At 36.4% G+C, this 24,745-nt stretch overlaps 7 protein-coding genes and 1 pseudogene across 8 annotated transcripts; 3 read left to right on the forward strand and 5 right to left on the reverse strand.

The window, feature by feature from the left end:
• LOC104764934 (protein LURP-one-related 10) lies at window positions 1,516–3,198 on the forward strand. Its single transcript, XM_010488541.1, has 3 exons — window positions 1,516–1,803; window positions 1,901–2,131; window positions 2,242–3,198. The coding sequence occupies exons 1-3, from the start codon at window positions 1,594–1,596 to the stop codon at window positions 2,383–2,385; spliced, it is 585 nt and encodes a 194-aa protein (XP_010486843.1). The 5' UTR covers window positions 1,516–1,593; the 3' UTR covers window positions 2,386–3,198.
• LOC104764933 (dihydroneopterin aldolase 1) lies at window positions 3,198–4,355 on the reverse strand. Its single transcript, XM_010488540.2, has 3 exons — window positions 4,213–4,355; window positions 3,661–3,862; window positions 3,198–3,550 (listed from the first exon to the last, which is right to left on the reverse strand). The coding sequence occupies exons 1-3, from the start codon at window positions 4,247–4,249 to the stop codon at window positions 3,352–3,354; spliced, it is 438 nt and encodes a 145-aa protein (XP_010486842.1). The 5' UTR covers window positions 4,250–4,355; the 3' UTR covers window positions 3,198–3,351.
• LOC104764940 lies at window positions 5,793–20,473 on the forward strand. Its single transcript, XM_010488548.2, has 5 exons — window positions 5,793–6,593; window positions 7,093–7,251; window positions 7,346–8,029; window positions 8,148–8,348; window positions 20,450–20,473. Exons 1-5 carry the CDS (start codon window positions 6,255–6,257, stop codon window positions 20,456–20,458), a joined length of 1,392 nt encoding a protein of 463 aa, XP_010486850.1. The 5' UTR covers window positions 5,793–6,254; the 3' UTR covers window positions 20,459–20,473.
• LOC104764939 (uncharacterized protein At5g06450) lies at window positions 9,291–10,572 on the reverse strand. Its single transcript, XM_010488546.2, has 2 exons — window positions 10,487–10,572; window positions 9,291–10,077 (listed from the first exon to the last, which is right to left on the reverse strand). Exon 2 carries the CDS (start codon window positions 10,059–10,061, stop codon window positions 9,459–9,461), a length of 603 nt encoding a protein of 200 aa, XP_010486848.1. The 5' UTR covers window positions 10,062–10,077; window positions 10,487–10,572; the 3' UTR covers window positions 9,291–9,458.
• LOC109131018 lies at window positions 11,288–11,766 on the reverse strand (annotated as a pseudogene).
• Window positions 12,446–14,080, reverse strand: LOC104764938 (putative phosphatidylglycerol/phosphatidylinositol transfer protein DDB_G0282179). Its single transcript, XM_010488545.2, has 4 exons — window positions 13,852–14,080; window positions 13,412–13,513; window positions 13,065–13,225; window positions 12,446–12,732 (listed from the first exon to the last, which is right to left on the reverse strand). Exons 1-4 carry the CDS (start codon window positions 13,940–13,942, stop codon window positions 12,622–12,624), a joined length of 465 nt encoding a protein of 154 aa, XP_010486847.1. The 5' UTR covers window positions 13,943–14,080; the 3' UTR covers window positions 12,446–12,621.
• On the forward strand, window positions 14,534–16,074 carry LOC104764937. The gene is made up of 3 exons (XM_010488544.1): window positions 14,534–14,933; window positions 15,373–15,480; window positions 15,577–16,074. The coding sequence occupies exons 1-3, from the start codon at window positions 14,613–14,615 to the stop codon at window positions 15,886–15,888; spliced, it is 741 nt and encodes a 246-aa protein (XP_010486846.1). The 5' UTR covers window positions 14,534–14,612; the 3' UTR covers window positions 15,889–16,074.
• LOC104764935 (syntaxin-121) lies at window positions 19,093–20,898 on the reverse strand. 2 transcript variants are annotated; one of them, XM_010488543.2, is made up of 3 exons: window positions 20,720–20,898; window positions 20,065–20,606; window positions 19,093–19,776 (listed from the first exon to the last, which is right to left on the reverse strand). In XM_010488543.2, exons 2-3 carry the CDS (start codon window positions 20,543–20,545, stop codon window positions 19,316–19,318), a joined length of 942 nt encoding a protein of 313 aa, XP_010486845.1. In that variant the 5' UTR covers window positions 20,546–20,606; window positions 20,720–20,898; the 3' UTR covers window positions 19,093–19,315. The 2 variants fall into 2 exon arrangements, with proteins under 2 accessions (XP_010486845.1, XP_010486844.1); XM_010488542.2 differs by having other exon boundaries at window positions 20,065–20,893.

Genomic DNA, 24,745 nt, shown 5'->3' on the forward strand with positions numbered 1-24,745 from the left:
GTTGATATTATTTGATGATATAATATAACTGATATTATTTATTTATAATTAATATGTTCTTATAGTGTACTCATATTTCTATATATCATATGATTTATATTAAATAAATAATTATTAGTAATTTTATTATGTTTTTAAAATATTATAAACCAAGTAAGGATTTTGGTTTGAGAAGTTTCTAAACGCGTGGATCTAAAACCAAATAAGTATATGGATAAAATTGTCAATAATTGGGTGCATGTGTTGACTATGCTGGTAATCATGATTTTCACAAATTTTATGAGAAAAGAAATGATTTTGTTCTTGGAGTTTGATGGGTTAACAAGTTGTGTGGTAGTCTAAAAAAAGGTTTTTCAGTGAAAGAATGTGAAGAAGTTGACGAGGAAGAAGAAGAAAAAGAGTATAACGAAGAACCAAACGGTAAAAGTTACGACGACAATTAACACAAAATTTGACAATGAAAATGACAAGAAAAAATATGAAGAATAAGAAAACATTGAATAAAAAACACGAAAACTTAGGTGGTAGCGATCAATTAAATATGAAAACGAGTTAAATTTATGATTATAAAATTGTTTTGTTTTTCTGGTGGTCAAAGAAAATAGTTTAGGATATGTGAGGTCATCAGTTTGATTTGCCTCGCCTGGACGTCAAGTTAAATTTATGATTTTTTTTATCAGATTTGATTTTATAACACAACTGATTTTTATATTTTAAAAAATTGTGTATCTGAAATTATTTTTTTTTCCTTAGTACTAATTTTAATTTTTTTTATGAGACAATATTTTATTACCGTATTCAATCATATATAATTTTTATCAAAATATATCAAATAAACCCACACTACGCGTGGGTTCAAAACCTAGTAACTTTAAAATTGAATGAAATACAGATTTTGTTTCTTTAATTAATAATTTGTTGAATTGTCCTTTCTTCTTTAAGTGTTGTGTGTCTTTCTCTTCTTATTTGGGCTTTTCTTAGATATTGGGCCGAGCTCAAATATTGGCTATAGGCCTATAGCCTATATACCGCGTCCTCGGATTATAAAAAGATTGGATTTTGATTAATTTAATTATTTAATCATGAATAACACACAATTATAATTTTTAAAATGAATAAAAAGGAAAAATTGAATAGGCATAGATTTTATTTTTAATTTTATATGATACAAATAGATTTTCTCAACAAAATCATTATGTTGTCATCCATACTCCATTTTTTATCATTGTAATTAAATAATTTCAATCCTACCTTCTTATTTAATTTTTATCTGTTTCCCTCAATTGATACTAGATAACGAAAAATAAAATATAGAATCCTTAACGTATTCTTTTTCCTTATCAGGATTGACCAAAAAAAAAAAAAAAATTGGCAAAACAGACTTAAAATAAGATAAATTACTAAAAATATAGAGGGTAAAAAAAATCACAAAGATTTGTTTACTCACATTACGCGGTTTTGACGCGGAATATCCTGACTATAAATAAATAAAGCTAGAATGATGAAAGAAACAAACACAATCCGTATTCAAGAATAATAATCACAAAAGAAACAAACGATCGCCATTTTGGTTAGAGAACACACAAAACAAAAATGGCGATCGTGAGTCCCAATTTCTGTGCACCCTACCCAATAGAGTTGGGGATCGTACGCAAGGTGATGACTATAACAGATGGTAACTTTACCGTCACCGACGCCAACGGCAATCTCCTTTTCAAGGTCAAAGAGCCTTTGCTTAGCCTCAGCGACAAACGGGTTTTGTTGGACGCATCAGATAACCCTATCTTGACTCTCCGAGAAAATGTACGTTTACAAAAGTTTTTTTTTTTTTTTTTAATGGTTGAAATTAGCCACAATTTAGACACTTTATTAATTTTGTGACGTTAATTAAAAACTGCAGAGGGTGAGCTTGCATGATAGGTGGCAAGTATTTAGTGGAAAAAGTACGAGCCAGAGTGATCTAGTATACACATTGAAACGATCGTCCATGATTCAAATTATGAAGCCAAAGCTAGACATTTTCTTGGCTCAAAATAAAGAAATGAAGGTATGCGACTTCCATGTCAAAGGAAGTTGGATCGACCGGTCATGTGTCGTTTACACCGGCAAATCTGACGTCATTGTTGCTCAGGTAATCAAACTGGTCCAAATTAATGTCTGTAAATTATAAACTGGACTAGTGTGTATATACATGATCGATCGTGCTAATTGATTCATTGTTGTTGTTTTGTGGGTTTTCAGATGCACAAGAAACATACCGCACAAAGCATATTAATTGGGAAGAGTAATTTCTCGGTTACGGTCTATCCGAATGTTGACTTTGCCTTTATTGTCTCTCTCATTGTAATTCTCGATGACATTAACAAGGAAGATTCTGAAGACTAAAATTATTTTTTCCAGCTAAATTATTTTGTGCGTTGCAAATACTTGAAGTGATATATATAATACTGTGATACCATTTTTTTATTATTTTTTGACAATCATTGATATCATTATTAATAAATATATCATATTTATAAAAAATGTGCAAAAGACAAATCCATCGTTTCTTTTAAGCAGACCTTATTTTTCACATTTATTCAAAAAACAACAATGAGCGATTTCTTGTATTCGCCCAGTGCATTGTTCATGAGTTCTCTTGTTCATCTACTATAAGGGATTTTTGTCTGCCAAGCTACAAGGAGAGCTCGTCCAGTCTTAGTTTTTTTTGTGGAGACACACACACCTTGGCATGCGATTTTTTGGATGCTTTTCAAGCAATCAGACAAGAAGACTAAAAGAGCACATGAACAGTCTTTACCGCAGATTCAACCAAGATAACCTTAACCATTTATCTCTTCATCTTAATTAGCTTTACAATCTCTGAAGTTTTCAGCTAGCTAACCATTGGAGATTCCTTCAAGAGAATTAGTGCAATGAAAAGATGAGAGGAGGAGAGATGATGGTGTTGGTGGTTTTATTGGCAAAGTGATGCGTCCAAAAGATACTCGGATCCAAATATGACAACTGGTTGGGTGCTGAATGATGATTTCGATAATACTTATCATAAGCACTTTAAACTGAACATTTTTTCATGTTTAAATCCATTTCACTGATCACACAAATGTTACTTCACAACACACAAGAACAGAATCTCTTGTGGCAGAGGAAAAGAAAAGACGAATCCCAATAGACATCTATTATTCCAAAAAAGAAAAAAAAAAAGAGAAACATCTAAATCAGCTCATGACATGGTTCAAAGCTTTTAGATAGATGATATGAAAAATACACATGGATAGAGTAATAAACTTTAATATCCCGACAAATGATTATCGACCACAAAGTTTTTGAGGGTTGTTCAGTTCCCTTGAACTAGTGCTTGCTTTGGTGTCTGAATATCTCGACACCTAAGTAATCGATAGTGCTCTTAATAAGTGCAACATTTGGCTTCACGAGCTTCACTCGAACAGCGGTTACCTGAGGGAATTTGTCAAGCGTTTTGGTGGCGATGAGTTCCGCGACTGCCTCTAGAAGGTTTCTTGGTGACCCTTCAACAGTTTCCTTAGCTATGCTGCAAACAAATATCATTCTTTCAAACAACTAATCATAACTTCAACGACAAAGCTAGTCATCATAACTTAGGGATGGACACAAATCAGATACAATAATGAATGATCTAACCTGAAAATGTCGACATAGCTGATCGTATCTGCTAAGTCGTCTGATTCACCGGCCTTTTTCAGACTGGTCCAAGCATCAATGTCAACAAGAAACATCTGCCCCAGTGTCGTCTCTTCAGGAATCGCTCCATGGAATCCGTAAAATTTCAACCCTTTTAGTATCAGTTTGTCCCCAAGCATTGACTCTGATAATTCTGTGCCAACTATATAATAAAAAACTGCAAATTAAGTCTTATGAAAACAAAAGAAAAAAGTATGTTTTCATCCACAGTTTTTTTTAACAGAAGCATGATTCTTGTGACAGTTTTATACACACATAACATTAACTATCGAAGAATACACCAAATATATCACTGGAGCTTAATGAACAGTAAAACCATGTCAAGAGAAAATAATTCGAAGACAAAAATATTAGATCTCTCGATCTTCATCATCTACTTTGACACTAAAGTCTNAAAAAAAAAAAAAAAAAAAAAAAAAATCCGATTTACATCATAACTCGAGATTTTTGCCACCGGTACAGGATTTTCAAAAGGAAACATATGGATTATACCTCGCCGCTCCAACGTCGCTGGAGCCGTCGTCTCCATTGAGTTCGCGGCAGTAGATTGATTTTTGGGATTTAGATTGAGAGATGGAGAGATATGTCGGAGGAAATTAGTATAAATATTGAAAGTGAATAATTGAAGCAGACAGAGAGGCTCTATAGTAGTAGTAGTAGTAGCTCAATCTCAAATCTGTAGGCCCAAAAAATCATGGAAAACATTTTTTTATTTTCCTCTTTTTATTTTTATTTTTTCTTTTTTAAAAATATTTATTACTTTCACAAATTAAGAACTGAGAGATATGTATGTATTTTTAAAAAATGTATATTATTATAGTATGTTTATAAATCTAGTGCATTCATCACTATCCACTAAATAATGATAGATAATTATTATAGTAATTGAAAATACTTTTATTAAAAAATTTACTTATAAAATTCCTAATTATTGTCTATTTAATAGAATATCCAGGTAAAAACAAGGTTAATTATGTAAGGGCTACCTAATAGAGCTATAAAAAAGAAGAAAAAAACAAGTTTCACTTTATTTCAAGGGATCCACACTTGGCATTTTGCTTTCATCATTATAATTTCTACAGTAATTTTTAATCATGATAATCTTAAATTTAAATTTAACTTAATTGGATTGTAATACTGATGATGGGTGAGTAATTTGACTTGCATTAGTGCTAATTTATAAAAGTAATGACATATGTTATAAAGAGATGCAAATCAAATTTGTTATTTAATTAACTTTTATACAATAATTGCAAAAGTAATCCTTTCAAGGATGTAACAACAACACTACTAGCTAGTTGTTGACAACACATTCTTATGCGATAATAGAAATCCATGACCATGCATAATGCAAAGATACCGTATGTTCCTTTGGTGTGAAGCATAACTATGACCAGTGACCACCACATTCAGTGGCATGAACCATGTTGTCGCATAAATAATCATGTAAAAGTGAAACTAATCTTTTTTTTTCTTCTTCTTTTCTTGTGTAAGATAAGTCAAACTCTTAGGACAAACAAACAATAAACCTAAAATATATACTACTTCTTAAGTAATTTTTTTTTTCCACATGGAATTTGATTATTTAAAGATCGATCAACAGCTTAACTCTAATAAATAATATTATTATTAATCAACAAGATCATTATACTCATTCTCATACACATTTCTTTTGCTATAATTTTGGGAGGAATCATCATAAATTCATAATAGACAAGTGCAAGAAAGATTATGGGACAAAAACACATGGTCTACAAATCCCTCAACACATGGACAAAAAACACATGAAACCAAAATTTGAAGTGTTAAACTAATTTGTTTTGATTAACAAAAGAAAAGGAAAAAAAAAAAAAGATAAGACAGAAACGGAATTTTATTAACGCCGTTAAGCAGTCGCGTCTCTCCCACCCGTGACGTTGGGATTATGGTCAAAAATAAAAAAGAAGTCAATCTAAACCGGAGCAAAACGACACAGTTTATACAAAACTTAACCACGGTTAATTAGTCCACGCATTGGTTAAAGACCGGTTTGTTTGTTTTATCCGCCCACCACTGCTCTCTATCGTTAAAGAGAGGGACAGATCTGTGAAGTTGAGATCTTTCTTTTTTTTTTTTCACTTTCTTCGTTGTCTTTCTCTGTCTACACGCTTGTGAGCTAGTAGTGTTATGTTTCTGCGCCACTCTCTCTCTTTACTGTTTTCTCCTCACGGCATAACTTTTTGCAATCTTTTAGCTGAAGCTTAATTTCACACCAAGTTGTTTCAATTTCTAACTTTTTTGATCTCTCTATCTTTTTCCAAGAAGAAACCTCTTCTAATATAGATTTCTGGGTCTAAAAACTTCTTTCTATTTTTGGGCATTGATCTTTTATTCTTAGGTTAGCTATAGATTGAAGGCAAAGAAACCTTTTTTTTTCTAAGATTCTCTAGGTTTCCCTAAATTTCTCAACTACTGCAAAAGAGTTTTGTTACGTTTCTTTAATCTCGTGTTTTTTTATCTTGACGACTTCAAATTTTCAATTTTTTTTTGCGTAAATGGTGGTGAAGATGATGAAGTGGCGACCATGGCCGCCGTTGGTGACGAGGAAATACGAGGTGAAGCTTGCGGTGAAGAAGCTTGAGGGTTGGGATCTGGTGCGTGAAGGTGTACCGGAGAAGGAGGAGAGGTTGACGGTGGAGATTCGCTGGAAAGGACCTAAGGCGACATTGGGATCTTTAAGAAGGACGGTGAAGAGGAACTTTACCAAAGAGGCTCTGGGAGAAAGCGATGTCGTTTCATGGGATGATGAAGAGTTTCAGAGTTTATGCTCTCTCACTTCTTACAAGGACAGTTTGTTTTATCCTTGGGAGATTGCTTTCTCTGTCTTCACCAATGTAAGTCTTTTAGAATTAGTATCTTAAGATTTGAAATCTAAGCTCTAGATTCAAATGTTGAACTTTGGAAATGGTTTGATTAGGCTGTAGATGGAACCATAGATTGCTGGATGATCAAATTTTGATTTGTTGGCTGGAAGATTTTGATAGCCATTAATGTCTCAACGTGTTTGGTTCTAAAACTTGTAACTAGAGCTTGATTCCTGTTGTTGTAGAGGTTGAGGTTCTATTTGTGTTACATTTCAAACTATGTTTAGTTGTTATAGGTTGTAGATGGAAGTATGGAACCCTCCTAGCTAGATGATCAAATTTTGATTTGATGGCTGGAAGATTTTGATACATGTATGATTCTAAGACTTGAAACTAGAGCTTGATTCCTGTTGTTGTAGAGGTTTAGGTTCTATTGTGTTACATTTCAAACTATGGTTAGTTGTTATAGGTATGTTGGTGTCAATTTCCTCAGAGACAAATAAATTGATTTCTGATTTTTGATTCCAAGGGAATGAAGCAAGGAGAGAAGAATAAAGCTCCTGTTGTTGGAACTGCATTTTTGAATCTTGCTGAGTACGCCCGTGTGACCGATAAAAAAGAATTTGATATAAACATTCCTCTCCCGCTCTCTGCTTGTGTTGCCTCCGAGCCACATCCATTGCTCTTTGTATGGTTTACTTCTTCTCTCTCTCTCATTACTTATCTACTTTGTTGGCTCAGTATTTGTTTTTTGACCTTTGAGATACTCTTGTTCCTTTTAGGTATCATTGAGCCTGCTTGAGCTTAGAACCACTCCAGAAACATCAGACTCGGCAGGACAGACTGCGGTTGTGCCTGTTCCTGTCCCTGTCCCTGTCCCGTCTCCATCACCACAACAGCCTAGTGAAACACAGTCAAATGAGAAGGAAGATGTTTCTGCAATCAAAGCTGGTCTAAGAAAAGTCAAGATTTTTACAGAGTTTGTTTCTACAAGGAAAGCCAAGAAAGCTTGTAGGGAAGAAGAAGGCAGATTCTCAAGCTTTGAATCATCAGAATCACTTCATGACTTCGAGACCGATTTTGATGAAGGCAAACAAGATTTGATGAGTGTGAGAAAATCTTTCTCTTATGGACCTTTGTCTTATGCAAATGGTGTGGGAACTTCTTTAAACTGTGGCGCCAAAGTCAGCGACGAAGACGAAGATTGGGTTTATTATAGCCACAGGAAGTCCGACGTAGGAGCAGGTTGCTCGGACGCTGAAGATCCCGCTGCTGGTTTGGTCTATGAGACATCACTTCTTCCACGGCGTAGCATATTGCCATGGAGGAAGCGGAAGTTGAGCTTTAGGTCTCCGAAATCCAAAGGAGAGCCTTTGTTAAAGAAGGATAATGGAGAAGAAGGTGGAGATGACATTGATTATGATCGGAGGCAACTTAGCGCAGATGAAGCTCATCCTCTTTTTGGGGTAAGTTCTTATTTACTAGTCAGGTGTCTAATGCAGTTTCTGATGGTTCGGTGCTATATATCCAGATCTTGTACATATATGTGATTCAAGTTCTCCTTTTGCATGTTTTAATTTGCAGAGCAAGATTGATGAAGATTCATATGCGAATCAGCGATCTTCTTTCTCGGAGTTTGGAGAAGACAGTTTTGCGATTGGAAGTTGGGATGAGAAAGAAGTGATAAGCAGAGATGGACACATGAAGCTTCAGACAAATGTCTTTCTTGCTTCAATCGACCAGAGAAGCGAGCGAGCAGCTGGCGAGAGCGCTTGCACCGCTCTTGTTGCGGTTATTGCGGATTGGTTTCAGAAGAATGGTAATCTCCTGCCTATCAAGTCTCAGTTCGATAGTTTGATCAGAGAAGGTTCTTTAGAGTGGAGAAACCTCTGTGAAAACGAAACTTATATGCAGAAGTTTCCCGACAAGCATTTTGATCTCGATACAGTGCTGCAAGCGCAGATCCGTCCTCTAACAGTTATCCCCGGGAACTCATTTGTTGGTTTTTTCCACCCGGACGGGATGATCAATGAGGGAAGATTCGAGTTTTTGCAAGGCGCAATGTCGTTCGATAGTATTTGGTCTGAGATTATCAGTCTTGAGGAAAGCTCGGCGAATAGCGATAGTTATGTTGATGACTCTCCACCACATGTTTACATTGTGAGTTGGAATGATCACTTCTTTGTCCTCAAAGTTGAAAAGGAAGCTTACTATATCATTGACACGCTTGGAGAAAGGCTTTACGAGGGTTGTGATCAAGCTTACGTTTTGATATTTGACCACAAAACCATCATCCACAAGATTCTTCATAAAGAAGAAGCAGGATTTGAATCAGAATCTGATACAGAGATTGTGTGCAGAGGGAAGGAGTCATGTAAAGAGTATATTAAGAATTTCTTGGCGGCAATACCAATTAGAGAGTTGCAGGAGGATATCAAGAAAGGATTAGCCTCCACCGCGCCTGTTCATCACCGTTTACAGATCGAGTTTCATTACACTACAAATGTAGAAAGTGTGGTCTGAAAGCATGGGCAGAGTTGCTAACGTTTTGTTGAGTTTCTTGTAAGTTTTGTAACTCTCTGTTAGCTTAACTAACTTGTGAATGTGATCTAGAGTTAAACCAGTCTGTATCTAACTCTTTTAAATAAATATTTTTTGCTCGTTTAATTCTCCATGTCTCATTTGTGGTTCGTTTTATCCATCCAGTTTTAAATTTGGCAAGTAACATAATCTCAAAATCTTCAGACAAAAAACAATCCGGGCATGGTTTTATTCAGACAGTACTTACTGTTCAGTCATAGCAACAACAAACAGATCAAAATGCACAACTGCAAACAATCAAGCGCAATCTCACAAATCCCATTTGATCAAGAAAGTGCACATAAGTTAGGTAGGTCACAGCTGCAACTGATCGTAGACATTGAAAATAAGCCAACCTTCAATGGCTGCAGCTTCAAGACGATCATTAGCACTTGCTTCATCCCACTTAGACTGGATCGAATCAAGCCGACTCATGTCATACCAAAGAATCTTGTGAGCTAATTCCCTGGTTCCAAGGAACTCAACAATTGGAGTTCCACGGGCTACCGCAGCTAATTTCCCAATCTCCAAAGAGCTTCGGATCACAATACCGTGGTTCTCCTTAAGCAAAGCGAGGTCTTCTTGGATCTGGACACCAACGAATGTGACAAACTTGGAAGCAAAGAAGCGGTAAAGATCCTTGAGATTATCGCTGAACGAGCTTGGGAGGCGGAGGAAAAGACAGAAGTTTTTCGTGCTAAACTTCACTGAGCAAAGGCGCCACTCGGACTTCTTGTCAACATATTGAACATCCCAATACACATCGAAGACAATGGAGCGGTTTCCATTCCAGACGGAATCGTCAAGGATCTTGGTTAGGTAAGGAGAGATATCGGTTGATGATTCAACATCAATGGCTTTGGTCTGGACCCAAGAATTATCAACCATCATAAACCCTGGACCATCGAAGGAGGCCATTTGTGGTCTGGAATCACTGCAAAATCAAGATCAATTTTTACGCATTAGGCACAGCATCGTAGATCCATCATTACAATTCTAATAACCATTCATCTGACACGTGACACGTGAACTAGTAGACCTAGAGAGATTCGTAAAAACTAGGTCAATGAAACTGAAAAGACATTGAATTATCGATTTGAGAAGGTAGCAGCAATTCAAGAAATATCCTTAATGGGTCTTTGCTAAAACAACAAATTTACTCTAGTCAACGTTTGGGTTCTATGAACAGAAAACAAAGGTACGACCTTTACAAAGTGGCGAACAGAGAGAGAGGAAAACCCCCAAATACGTTGATGATAATATAGAACATACTTTTGTTGATTTAGTTAGAGATTGTCATATACAAATCCAAACACATAAACCCAGAAAAGAGGAAAACGAACCTTGAGATTCCGGTGAGAGATGAAGGGTGATCTAGTAAACGGAGTCAGAGAGAGAGACCGTTTCTGGGTTTTGTATTGGCGAGTGAAAAAAGTAAAGGCCTGCGCAGTGAAAGAAAGAAGGACACGTGTCTTAATCCACGTATTCCACACGTGCGGATGTCGCCATGCTTGATTTGGTTTAAATTTTCGGTTCACTTTGGTTTAACTTTTTGCACTCTCTGTTTCATCATCCTACTATATCTTAACTCAGAAATATATTTATAAAAATAATATTAAAATTGTAAAATTTTACATGGAAGTACCATTAGAAATAGTAAAAAGAAAACAGGATCATTAAAGATAATTAAGAAAATTTAATTAAAATAGATTAAAAAATTAATGTATTAAAAATAAAATATTCAGATGAACAACTAAGATTTTTACATATATTATCCAATTTTTTTTGGCAATAATCTAGCAATAATGTAATTGTAGGTAGACTAGATGAATTGCTAATAATCAATAACAAAATAACAAAAAAAATTATTTTAAATTTAATTGAAATAAAATGTTGAGCCCACACTTTAATCGTGGGTTGGTAACTAGTATCAATTAATAGTAACTGCAGTCAGGGTGGCCAAATCCGTCTGCGGTCTGAACTGCTCTATTTTTGGGCGGATTACAGACCGATGCGGACCTATTCTATTTGTATGCAAAATTGGTCCGCAGTTAGTCCACAGTTGTTTTGTCTCTGCTTTATTTGGACTGCACCACTGCAGACTACATTTGCTGAAATGGTAAATATAAAGCGGTTCAGTCCACATACGGATTTGTCCGTCCCAACCGTTCCAACCATTCACACCCTTAGATTAAGTATAAAGATCGCATTTGACAAGACCATTCTCATTACACTCTGTGCAACTCTCCCACGTCCCGTCATCTGCAATCACTCTCGACCTCCCATTGCCTTTCCAACATATCAAAAACCGTTAGTTCTCGCACTGCTCACACTGCATCGACTTAGCTGATGAGGAGCCTTCTAGAAGCTTCTTGAGCTTCCCGTTTTCGTCCAGAGCTACTTACACTTTACGAAGAGCCTAGGAGGTGTAACTTTCTCCCCAAGCAACCTCCACGTCTCTTCTTTTAACTCACAATCCATCGAAACATCTCTTTCTCGGAACGAAACTTTATGATTCTCTAACAAGAATCTTTTCTGCAATCTTCGAAAGTCTTTCTCATTCCTCGGCCCTCGCAGACTTGTCGTGTAGAAGAAAACAGAATCTTCCCCTCCAGCTACACATTTCTTTCCAAAAGCCGATACAAGCTCTTCAAGATTCTGTTGAAGTTGTTGTTCATGAGAAGCCGTGAGTGTTGTTGGCGTAAGTTGCTTTTGTGCGATCAAAGTTGCTTTTGTTGAGAGATGTTATAAGCTTAAGTTTCTTCACCATTCTCTTCTTCACATCCTTCATTGCTTCTAAATTCGATACTATTCTGGGTTAAAGTTATCTTTTAAGGAAAGCTCAATATAAATTGTGAAAGAGGAGGGGCAAAAACTATATCAAGATCGACAAAAGATGAAACTGGAGTCTGGATAAGAGAAAAACGAAATGAGCACTTAAGTGAACAATAAAAAACCTACTTTGTTGGTTAGCTTCCCAAATTCTTTCCATTGATGGGTCATTGTAGAGATAAAGTAGACAAGAAGCTCAATAAGAAAAGAAAAAACATTTAATTTACCCAACTTTAGCCCAAATTTGTCCTAATACATAGCAAAAAAAAGGAAGAAAGAGACTTTTCACATGTTGGTATAATGAAGCTGTGGAAAAATATTCATCTTTTCTGGTGAGAGTCATTAGTTTGGTTGAATGATGATGTATGCCACGTCTTTATAATTCCATGAACGTGGATGCAATGATGTATTAAAGTAGGCTCATCTTTAAGCTTGCAACTAGAATCCATAGCTCTCTAAAACCTAACCAATAATTCAATACTTTTTTTTTCTATAAATGGGATTTCAGAAATGTCCAGAATGAGAACAATAATGAGAATATAAAAGGGTTTTTGATCAACAATTCTTGTATAGAAAAAGGAGTGTTTTTTTTTTATACAAAACAAATGGAGTGATTCCATAGTATATTCCATAGAGTGAATCAGCTCTACATGTCGGCCACAGATGATGATCCAAATCCAATGTCAAATGCAAATTTGATGCAAGTCAACTCCTTCTTGCGTGCATCAAGCATCTTCATTTTAAGTGAGTACGAACCCTATGAGAAAGAAAAGGATTAGATTGGTCCTTATATGCAGAAACCGAAAACATATTAGTCTATGACAAATGTGTAAACTATTGATCAGAACATACAAATCTTGACCAACCAATAGGTTCAACTTCTTCACTTTAGCAACTTTATACTTCCACATGTACTCATTATATCAGCTATGGATACCAAGCTAAACCTAATCTCAGTCTACTTTAGTTATTCAACTAAACAAATTCGATTAGACTTAGATCATTCGCTCTGATTGTAGAAGATAAACATCAAGTTCAAATGAGGATAATGCATCAACATCTCATTCCAAGAAAAATCAATAAACTTACAGGAGGGGTATATCCAGGCAGAACTTGGGAGTGAGCGACCAAGAAATCTCCAATAGCCACAGGACAACTAGTCTCATCACAAAGATCATGTGTCTCAGAATGAATATGCCATCCAAAGTATGAAACTTCGATCACCAACTTTCCGCTCGAGATCTTAGTGTCTTCATATGACACAAACCCAAATTAAAAGAAAACATCATAACCAGAGAGCTAAGGAGCTGTAACTTGTACACATGCCATATAAACATTAAAAATCGAAACTACAAACGCAATTAATGGTACAAAACATCAAAGCGATCAAACAAGCATAAGATACAGCCTCATAGGTATATTTTGAGTGTGTGTACCTGTGTTAGCAGAAATGCTGAAAGTGGCTGGTTCGCCTCTAGCAATAGGATAAGGAGATATATTAACTCCTTTCACCTTCACTTCATATTCTTCATTACTATCTGCAACCAAACAAAACACTTCACAAATCAGATCGAGATTCTTGTGTTTCCCCCAACTGTTCCCAGGAAATCAAAATTAAAACTTCAAACTCAACAAGGATCAAAACCAAAAAAAACATCCAAATAAAAATCAAAACTTCAACACAATTTAAGAGTACAAACCCAAAACTATCTAAATAAAAATCATAATTTCAACACAAATGAAGAGTACAAATCAAAACCATCTAAAGAACATCAAAATTTTCAACGGAGCTGTCCGAACAATCAAAATCATCATCGACCTTTTTAGAACAAGCAAGAATTGGCAATCTCAGAACTCGAAGGATACCAAAACATACCGCAGTAGTGAACATCGGTGGCTGCGACAATCGTCGAAACGAATAGAAAATAAGAAATAGCTAGAGAACATAATCCCATATACTTAGACATGATTGATGACTATAAGATTCTTCGAAAAGCAAAAAAGCCACGAAATTTACAAGAGCTTCAGATGATGATTGAAGAAGACGATGAGGAAGACTAGAAAAAACTTAAAACGAAGCAAGAGACAAAGACAGAAATGCGGAATCGGGATTCTCATTTCACAAGAAATGTCGGATTGATCTTAACCGTTCATTTACGTAGGTCCATGATTACTACAAACGAACGGTTTTGATTTCGTACTCGATCTTATTTCGGTGTGGTTAACCGCATATGATTAGCAGTGAACAAACCGTTAGGTGGGATTTGTTTTAACAATTTCATTTCAAGTTACCCACTTGGCACCAAAAATAAATTAATAATTTGGATTTGCCAGCTCAGATTTTTGACTCTATTTAATAATACAGCACACATTATATTTTGCAAAATAAAAAAATTTCCTATTTCAAAAAAAAAAAAACAACTTCTATTTTCCAACACGATATGATAGTAAAATTTAATTATTAAGTATGTATTTGTAATACAATAAATAGTATATTTTGTATTGGGCTGAATAATAAGGTGAGGCCCATAACGTAAAAGGCTTATTTGAATAATGATGATTTGAAGACAGCCTAATGAATCGGAAGTTTTTCGAAAATTTGGGAAGGAAAGCTTCTGTTTTGAGTTTTTTTGACAGATGGCTAGATTCCTTCTTCTGTGTTGCCTCTTCGCGGCGGCGCTGACGTCATCATTGACGGTGGCCAGAGACGATAACGGAGTCTACTCGCCTTGTTCGGATTCTACAGTCGGGATCGGAGATGGATTCACTTTCGGCATTGCCTTCGCGTCTAAAGATTCATTCTTCGGTGGTAGTACAAATCATACCGTTCAGTACTCTCCTTGCGATCGCCGTCGTCTCTCTCTCAACGGAAACTCTGAGGTCGCCGTGTTTAGACCTAAAGTCGATGAGATCACTCTTCTTACCATCAACACCTCTAGCTCCAACAATTTCCGCCCGGTTCGTGGATCTCTCGTCTCTCTGATCTATCTTGGTGAATTTAGGGTTTCGATTGGAGCGGTTTTGATCAGATTAGAAAACGGTTTAGGTAGATCATAAGGGAATTTTTGTATAGATCGGAATTATCATCTTCCCAGATTAGTTGACTCGTCAAAAATCCTTGCTTAGAATGTTTTTAGCTCGTTTTTGATGAATTTGACTATAGGTACCAAATTGTTAGGATTTAGTCTCTGTTCTTGGAAGATCTGGTTCCTTTCTGCATTTGTTTCAGTGATATGAGAGGTTCAAAACAGAGAGATTTGGCATGTCAGGTTCCTGTTATGCCATAGATTGATTTGACATTAGCTATATGATTGCTTATCCTTGGAAGTAGAGGTCTTCAAATGTGCTATTAGCCTATCAAATTATTGGTTTGTCTGATGGGACTTTATGATTCCAGGATGCGTCAAAGGGATATATGGTAGCATTCGCTGGTTCAAAATACGCTGCAAGATCAGTCCCAATTATGGTTGCTGACAGCAATCACATCGTCACAAGCTTCACCCTTGTAAATTGGATAAAACTCTTTTAACATTTTTGTTTTCTTTATAGAAAATTCTCATCTCTCATTAGTTCTGTCATCGTATTATTATATATCTTTTAGGTTCTTGAGTTCCAGAAAGGGAGGCTTGAGAACATGTTCTGGAAGAAAGACGGATGCTCGAAATGTTCTGGAGATGCGAAATTCGTGTGCCTCAACACAGACCAATGTGCAATCAAGTCGCAAAACTGCAAGAACCAAGGAGGACAAGCAGATTGTAGCTTGGGGATCCAGCTGGCGTTTTCAGGCACCGATAAGCACTACACTGCTTTGAATTCGTGGTATGAGGTTGCCAATCTGAAGCAGTACTCTCTCTATGGCCTCTACTCCAATGTTAAGGACTCTCTTACCAACCCATTCAAAAACATCTTCTGATCACTTCCCTTCTCCTTTGTGTGTTTCTTACTTACTTTTGTATTCTTCCTCGCCTACCTTTTTTTTTTTGGTTTCATCCGTATGATTTATGCTATATATACACTGTATTTTATTTACTTAGTGTGTAACGTTTCGTAGATATGTTTTCTTATGAGTGTTTCTAAATCAAAATTTATTATATTGTAATTTCTCAAAGTTACGAACGAGTTGTAAACATTATAGAAATCAAAAACGATAATTTAAACAATTTGAAGAAAATAACTCCAAAACAACGAAAACAAGTTGTACTCTTTGGCTTCAGGTAACTTTGTTTCTTCTAGATGAATGAAAACAAGTTGTTTGACAAAAAAAACAAAAAAAAAAATCTAAACAATTTGAAGATACATAACTCCAAAACAACGAAACAAGCCAACAATATTAAACACACCAACAATATTTTAAATAACAAGATAAAAATGTTTTAAAGATCCATAAAAAAAAAAAAAAAAGACAAATTTAAAATAAATGCACAGCAAACTTAGAACATGAACCAATTATTGATATTAAACAATGTCGCATCAACATTATTTTCTCCTGTGATTGTTCCATTAGGACCATTAGGAGGTGGCTCTTGACGGAGACCATCATTAGTCGCTAAAGTGTTGTCGTTCCTGTAAAATTTTAAGTTGCTAATGTTATTTTCTTCCTCGTTTACTCCCATCTCACGACTCATAATATAATATAATATCAAAAGGGTGATTACCTTGGTGGATTCATAACCATCATCGGATTATGATGTTGTGAAGGCTGAGAGATTGATCCATGCAAACCATCAAAAGCCATCATTTGAGGTTCTTGACGAAGACCATCATTGGTCGGTATGATGATGTTGTTGCTCATGTAAAAATGTGAATTGCTAATGTTATTTCCTTCCTCGTTTACTCCCACATCACAACTCATGATATCAAAAGGATATTGCCTTGGTGGATTCATAACCATCATCGGATTAACGTTCATATTATGATGTTGTGAAGGTGGAGAGACTGACCCAAGCAAACCATAAGAAGTCATCATTTGGGGATAAACTGTATCCATTTCCAAATGATGGTTTCCTCTGCTACTACTTCCTTGGTATGGACAATAGCTTCTTGGGTTTGGATCCATTTCAAGAATGGGCGGATTGAGTGGGGAAACCCATTGGTCAATTAAGTAATGACTTCCATTCTCCACTAAAGCATTAATGCTAATTCTTCTTGTTGCTTCATCTTGATTGTTTCCTACAAAAACATCATTTATGGCGGTATTAAGCGGCTCGACTTGCACTTCAAATGGGAACGCCGGTAGATCTGGAAGAGGAGGAAATTGCTCGTGTAGATGCCTCCTATAAGATAGGATTTTTTCTCTTGAGAAAGATAACAAGGCGTATCCCTCACTCAAGTTAAGATCTGCAACAGTTATATGACGTTCTTGTAGCTGATTCATCATCTCATCAATTTCATACCTTCTTTTCTCGTTATGAACCCTAGTCAATTTAGCTTGAATTTTGCTTGTCTCCTCTTCTATGTATGACTCGACAGTCATCGCATATTTATCTCTCACGAACTTTGGTAAGGCAAAAAAACGATCTAGAAGGCTATGAGTCGTTTCAAGAGATGGCCACACCACTGGTTCACCTTCATTAGGGTTAGAAATGATTAAACAAGCCCTTACATCACTCAATATGGTTAGTTCTTTCACTTTTTTTTGTAATGTTGTTATTTTTTTCTTCAAAGTTATTTCTCTTGACTGGTTATTCTCTATCCGTGCAAGTTTTACTTTTTTTCTTGGCATGATCACTCTTTTGATTTTAGTTTCTCTCTTTTGAGATTTATATAATGTTGGGTTTATGGTGAACGAAAAACGCCGGAACTCATTTGTACATAGAGTGAATATAAAGAGATAACATTTCAGATGCCAATTCTAGCTAGTCAAAAGAAAGAGAGATGATGGATGATTATTCAAGATGTAAAATTAAATGCTACTAATTGATTACTATTTTAAAAATAGTAAGAAAGATGTAAATGTAATTACTAATTATTACTAGTAAAAAGTATGGAATATTAATTGTGCTTTTAAGTTAAACCGAACCTTTTCGATCAACTTAAAAATATCAACTCAAAAAGTGAAATTATTCCTTTGGTTTGGTTATAATCGTTATTTTAAAAATATCAGCCTTAACCAATTTTGAACCAAAATGAAGGAGTAAATACAATTTCTTAAGAACTTTATTCAAAGCTAAATTATAATTCTACCATACTATATGAGATTTTGTTTGGTGTTTACATTAATTATTCTTTAAAAACCAAAACTAAAACCCGGATCAAACCACCAACATGTTCAAATATCTATGTGGTTGTGCTGTTAAATGGAATTAAATTATTTGCACATTCAAATTGAATTCCTTTCCAAATTTGTGGTCATAATCAATATAGGAAATTAATTTAATTCATTATTTTGTCAATATTTAATGCTAATAATTATATTGACCACATTATTTTCATTGTTGTGAATCATATTAACTGGTAGTGTTTGACAATTATTTTCGAAACTAATTGTTGACCATACATAGTCTTCAATTTTAGGTTCATTTTAATATTTTCATACAGATAAATAAATAAATATATTACCATATTATGTACAAAAAGATCTTTTTATCTTATGTTTTATATTACCATTTATATACAGTATATAATTTTTTCTGTTTTGACCCTTTCTATGTTCTGTAGTTTCATAGTTATTGGTTTTAAGGGATTTCCTGGAACTGGAATGCTGAGGTGTAGCTGAACGGTACTAGTGTCTAAAATATCTAGTAGGCAACTAGACAGTTTAAGACGTTTTAGTTGACTTCATATATTGTTCGACTATATATTATAAAATTGGATGTGTTTTATATAAATATGACATCCTCATTTTTCTATTCTCGTTCCTCACTAAGGTCGTCGCTGTTGACATCGCAACTGCTTAATAATTCATGGCCGATGATGCGAGTACGAAAGAGGACATATAGGAAGCGACGTAGAGGATCACTAACTAATTACTTTGAAAAGCTAGCTTTGGAAGCAAAAGAAATGTGTTATCACAAGACAAACACAACCAGCATGCTCTCACTTGGAAAATGCATATTTTTGTGTTACCGGTTGATAGAACCTTGTTTGGTTCGAAATGCTTCAACCAAATAGAACAAGAAACGATAAACCCTGAAATCATTAAGTAAAAAATAACCCATATAGCAAACATAGATACAAAGAGAATGTTCTACTAATATTTCTCATCTAACCCAAATTTTAATTTCTTTCACAAAAAATCAAATCAAAGGGAGATTAACAACAAACCAGCATTAGAAAGTAGAAACACAAAGCTGGTAAGCTTTTCAAAGAAAGAATATATTTGCAAATAACGAAACTCAACTTCAACGCAATAGACGCCTTGCCTGAGGAGGACTTGGTGGTGTCCCTGAATTTGGTTGAGTTCCTCCACTGTTACCACCACCACCACCACCGCCGCCACCTCCGCTGTTCCATGGTTTAACAACAACAAGAACCACAACAATTATGATGATGATGAGAATAATAATGGCGTAACATGTCCATTTCCGCGTGTTCTTCTGGTAAACCCGAGCGGTTTGTAGGTGCTCAGTTCCGCCTCTGATAAAAGAACTGGCTCTTCCCACATGGCTCTCAATGTCATCGAGCTGAGCTCCCTGGTGCTCTACCAGCACCGCCATGTCTAGAAACACCTGGTGAAGCTCCCTGAGATTCTTCTCAATGTCTTTAACCGCGTCATGCCTTTCTTGAATCTCGTTAATGGTGTCTAACACCCTTCCTCTTCCTTGTTCTTGTATTGCTTTCTGCAAGAATCTCTCACTCTCTCCTGCAACAGAAACAGTAGCAAAAAAATCCCCCAATATGTCACACACCACTCATGTAACAACATGTCTAGTTCTCAGAGATCAATTGCAGCTCTAAGCAACTAAGAACTAGCACAATTCCTGCTACAAATCCATTTTCATAGTCTAATGCAAAATTCAGAAGTTATTGTTCTTCACAAACCAAATCAAACTCAAAGAACATTCATCTTTGAATCCTGAACTACAGTATATAACCTAGATGACGGTTCTATACTATAAGTGATATGAATGGAAGAAACGAGTAAACAAACCAGTGGAAATAAGTCGATCTAGGGTTCCTTCGTCAGGATTCTCGCCGGTGACGGTGAAGTACCTCCTTTGTACAGTTTCTCTATACTCGGACGAGATGAGCTCCCTCAAACGGTTGAAACTATCCATAGAGTCCATCAATTTCTTCCTGAGACCGTTGAGGACAGAGGTCCTGGTTCGATCGGAGGAAGAGCCAGGTCCACAGCCAGGGAGACTACGATTAGCAGCATTGGCGCGATCTAACGCCTCGAGTTTAACCTTAATCATCTTGGCTTTCTTCAAAGCGACTCCAACGTCACCGTCCATTTGTGACCTGAGATCCTTAACGGCTTTAGCATTGTGAAGCGTCTTGCTCTGCTCGTGAGAGGAAGAGAGTGTTTCGTTGAGCCGATCTAGCTCTTTCAACTCCTCTTTCACAGATTCAACATCTTCGAAGAACTTGTCGAGGTTCACACCGCCGGTTGATCCCGCTGGATTCGCCATCTGAACTCCTCCGTCGTCTCGGCGAGGAGATGGTTCTCCGCCGCGGAAGCGTGAGAACGAGCTGGAAAACAAATCGTTCATTGAAAAATCGAAGAAATCAAAATCTAGAGAGATTTCAGATCGGAATAGAAAGACTTAAAAGAAGGAAGGAAGGAAGGAGGAGAGAAGTCGTACTGATTGAATCAACGAGACGGTTTTATTGAAAAGTCCAAAAGGGAGATTATAAGGTAAGCCAGAAGAGGTCAAATAAGCAAGTCTCTATGGATTGACTTGGAAGCTTCTCAGAAAGTAGCAATGGCGGAGAAGGGAAGGTGAGATGTTGAAAGTGAAAGCGTGTGTAGTGTGTTTGTCCCGTATGGTAAGTAAATGATATGGAAACAAATTGCAATTTCATTTAGTACTAAATTGGAAAAAGAAAGAAAGAAAACACATTCATAATTTAATAAATCTCTTAATTTAATTTGATAAATCTAATACTGTATTAGATTAAAATGTACTTCTTTTTTTTTTCTCAAGTGAAGATTTTATTGATATCAAACATTACACATAACAACCGAGCAAAAGCCCACAAAAACATACAGCGGTTTACAGAGATTAATAAAGAAAGTCCATATGGCCCAACATTGCATCACTCAGAGAAGAAGATTGGATCGAATTAAAATATCTCAAGACACATGTCAACAACAGAGACACGTGTAACTTGAGGAGACTAAAAGTTTTCCGTCGTCATCCTTCGCCGTTGAAGCCATCGATTCCGCCGGAGAATGAAACTAACGTCGAGTGAAGATCGAAGATAGATTCTTTTGTATTTCGCTGACAACTGCAAAACAGAAGTAAAGATCTAATACGGATCCATAAATCTCAAAAGAGAATAAGAACTCCGATTAATCCACCTCTGTTGACTAAAAACCAATCGAAGAAGCTTAAACATAAAAGACACAGCTAAAGGCAATAGTAATAAGCTGAGGAAAGAGCTTTGGATCTTCAACTGAAATTGCAAATCGCCTAATCCTTATTCGTAAACCTCAAACCCAAAGGATAGGTTGGAGTTAGATCCTTTTGAGCAGAGATGCCACTGAATCGCTATCACCAACACACATATCCGATGAGATTTTAACTAAAAACAATCAACGGTCTAAACAAAACCGTGATAAAAACACTAAAAGGAAAAGCAAACCGGACATGCCGGAGAAGAGAGAAGGCAAAAACAGAAAAAAAAACCGAACTATGTCGGGTTGAAACCTAAAGCTAGCCATCACCGCTGTATGAGCCGAGGATGCTAGACAAGAGCCGACCATGCACTGCTGTGAAAGCCAATCTATGTCGGACAAAAGCCGGATACCACACCGGACGGCAAGCCAAACACCGCCGTTAAGGAAACCGGACGATGTTGGAAACGGAAGTGGCAGCCACCACTGTTAGAGAAACCAGATGATGCTAAAAGAAAATCCAGAAATAGTCAATAAATCTGGACGGCAAAACAAACGAGAAAAGCTTTCTCTCTCTTTGAAAGATTTTTAGAGAGAGAAAAGAGAGAGAAGCATTAAATAGATTAAAATGTACTTCAAAAGTAAAGTTGTTGACCAGAAAAAAAAATGGACTTCAAAAGAAAACATTCGGAAAATAAAATTAAAAAGAGTGTTTTTATATTTAAAAAATACACAATTTAGAATCTTACATAAGGCAACATCGTTTACAATATATATGCTGTATATCCAAAATCCTTCCCCTATAACAACAACTGTTCGATTCCCACCACACCTTTCAACATTTTCCATATGATACGCTTTGATTCCTATTTTAAAGACCTGCTCAAAAAGAACAAAAAAAAGTTAATAAGAGAAATAATATACAACATTGTTTTTGCTATACTACTTGTTTCATCACCAGATAGTGAATTTAATTAGACATGAAGAAGATGATTCCATTGATTTCCATTGCCTTGGCAATAAGTAACGATCTATAGGGCAAGCAACTGAAGCAAAAAGATTAGGACATCAAAAAATTTAGGGCATTTTTTTTGTAAAATTTTTATAAAGTTTTTATATACATCTAAAGATTTTTATAAAAATGTGGACTTTAATATAAGTGCAAATCATAGTTTTTGAGGTTAATTGTTAGTTTTGGTTTTGATGTTTTCTCTTTTGAGGTTAATAGTTTACTTTGTTAAACTAATAAACCTTTTCATCAAATCTAATGCTTTGGTTTTGGTTTGTGTTAATAAAATTTCAAAACATTAAACATTAAGTCTTATATACCATTGGTTATAATTTTTTGGTAATATATAAAAGGGCATGTTTTTAAGTTTTGCGTAGGGCACTAGTAAATGCCGGACTGACACTTTATACCATTGGTTATAATTTTTTGGTAATATATAAAAGAACATGTTTTTAAGTTCTGCGATAACATGATTAACATACAGAGTTCGCCCTAAAACTCTCTCTCCCAAGCCCGAATATCGAGGAGTCGCTACCACCAAATCTCTTTGATGCCGGTGGAGCTTTTGCTCGCTGGCGTCAGGGTATCTCGACCTTAGCTTCCGTTTTCTACTTCCTTTGCTCCTTTAGCTTCTTTTTTCAATCTCTTTTTCCCTTTTTTCCCCTTTTGTTTTCCGTTTTTCAATCTACAAAGATCCTCCCCAATCAACCAGTTTCACGCAAAGGCTTGCTAAAACCCGACTTCAGAAGACGGAGGAGACTGTTAAACTCCTCTCTCCAAAACTCCGACTCAGCCTCACTGCCAATGAAATCAAGTCCCCTTGTCTCTTTAGCTATCGATCCGGAATGGTTATCGCTTCTGCAGATTTCTCTTCCCCAACGTCACCCGAGCCTTGGCAGGCGGAGACGGAGACTACGGTGGCTCTGTATTTGCTTTCACCGGAGACGAAGAAGTTTACCTCAACCTCCCGGGTCAGCCGCTGTGCGCATCAACTCTCAAATCTGAACTTCAAATCTGAGATCGACATTTTAGCTTTACATGAGGATTCACCCAAATTACAAAAACTCAGGCTCTCTCTATCTAACCCTTTGTTATCCCATCGACTTAGTCTAGATTATTTGGTTATACTCGGTGTTCGAAGACTGCATCAGAGAACCCACTTAGCTAGGCTGTCATGGATGTTCATAGGGTGTGTTAGAACTATGGTTATTGATCAGTGTGTGACATTGTCTACTGGTTCCCGAAACTGGATTTATCAAAGTGTTCTCAACCCCCAACAATCACCCCCCCTTTATGAAGCTCAGGTCTGCGGCTCCCAGGTCCGTGCATTGCCGATCACATTCTTTGTGTGGAATTCTTGATCACCATTTCCATGGCAGAGAGGATCCACCTGGTTTGTCACGGTATTACACTTATTCTTTGCACCTGTTAGTAACTTCTTTTGTAAGCTCTACTGCCCACAAAACCCCACAATCAACCTCTCGTCTGAAGCTCAGGTCTGGTTTTCATCTGCTAGTATCTCACCGACTTCATACTCTGTGTGGAATTCTTGATCACCATTTTCATGGCAGAGAGGATCCACCTACTATGACAAGGCTTTACACATGCTGCTTGCGAACCCTGGTTTTAGCTCAAATGGTGAACCTTACTGTTCCTAAGCTCTTGAAGTCTCATGGCATTTCAGTTATGATTGCAAGTTACCGAGGTTGTGATTATGGTCTCAGAGTTTTCTCCACCAACAATCACCCTTCGACATTTCCGGCCAAATGCTTCAAGTACCAATGCCTCAAGCAAACCAATACCAATACCTCCACCACCATCCGGGCCTTTGTTCCCCAAACCCTGACCATGGCCTTGACTTGGCTAATGCTCCTCACTCCGGCGAGCTCCTTGGCTCTGCTTCTCATATCAACGACACAATGTCTTTTGACTGTGACCTATTTGTCATCTCTCGAGTTCATCAATAATGTCCAATCTTGCAACCTTGATTCCGCTTGTCTCTAACTGCTCTATAGCTTTTGTTTCATAGCTATTATGGATTCTTTCTTGATGTCTTCTTTACTTTTATTCATGCTTATGGCTTTGGGGAAAGCCTTTGCTTGTTACCTCTTAAACTTTGGGATATGTTATCCTTATCTTTGTAATGTGTCGGTTTGATTAATCGAAGCACTTGTTTGTTAAAAAAAAAAAACTTTTTAAGTTCTGGGTAGAGCACTAGTAAATGCCGGACCGGCACTGCGCCTTGGTGGTCATACTCTTGAA

This window comes from Camelina sativa, chromosome 19 (assembly GCF_000633955.1).
Source record: "Camelina sativa cultivar DH55 chromosome 19, Cs, whole genome shotgun sequence".
Taxonomy (NCBI): Eukaryota; Viridiplantae; Streptophyta; class Magnoliopsida; order Brassicales; family Brassicaceae; genus Camelina; species Camelina sativa.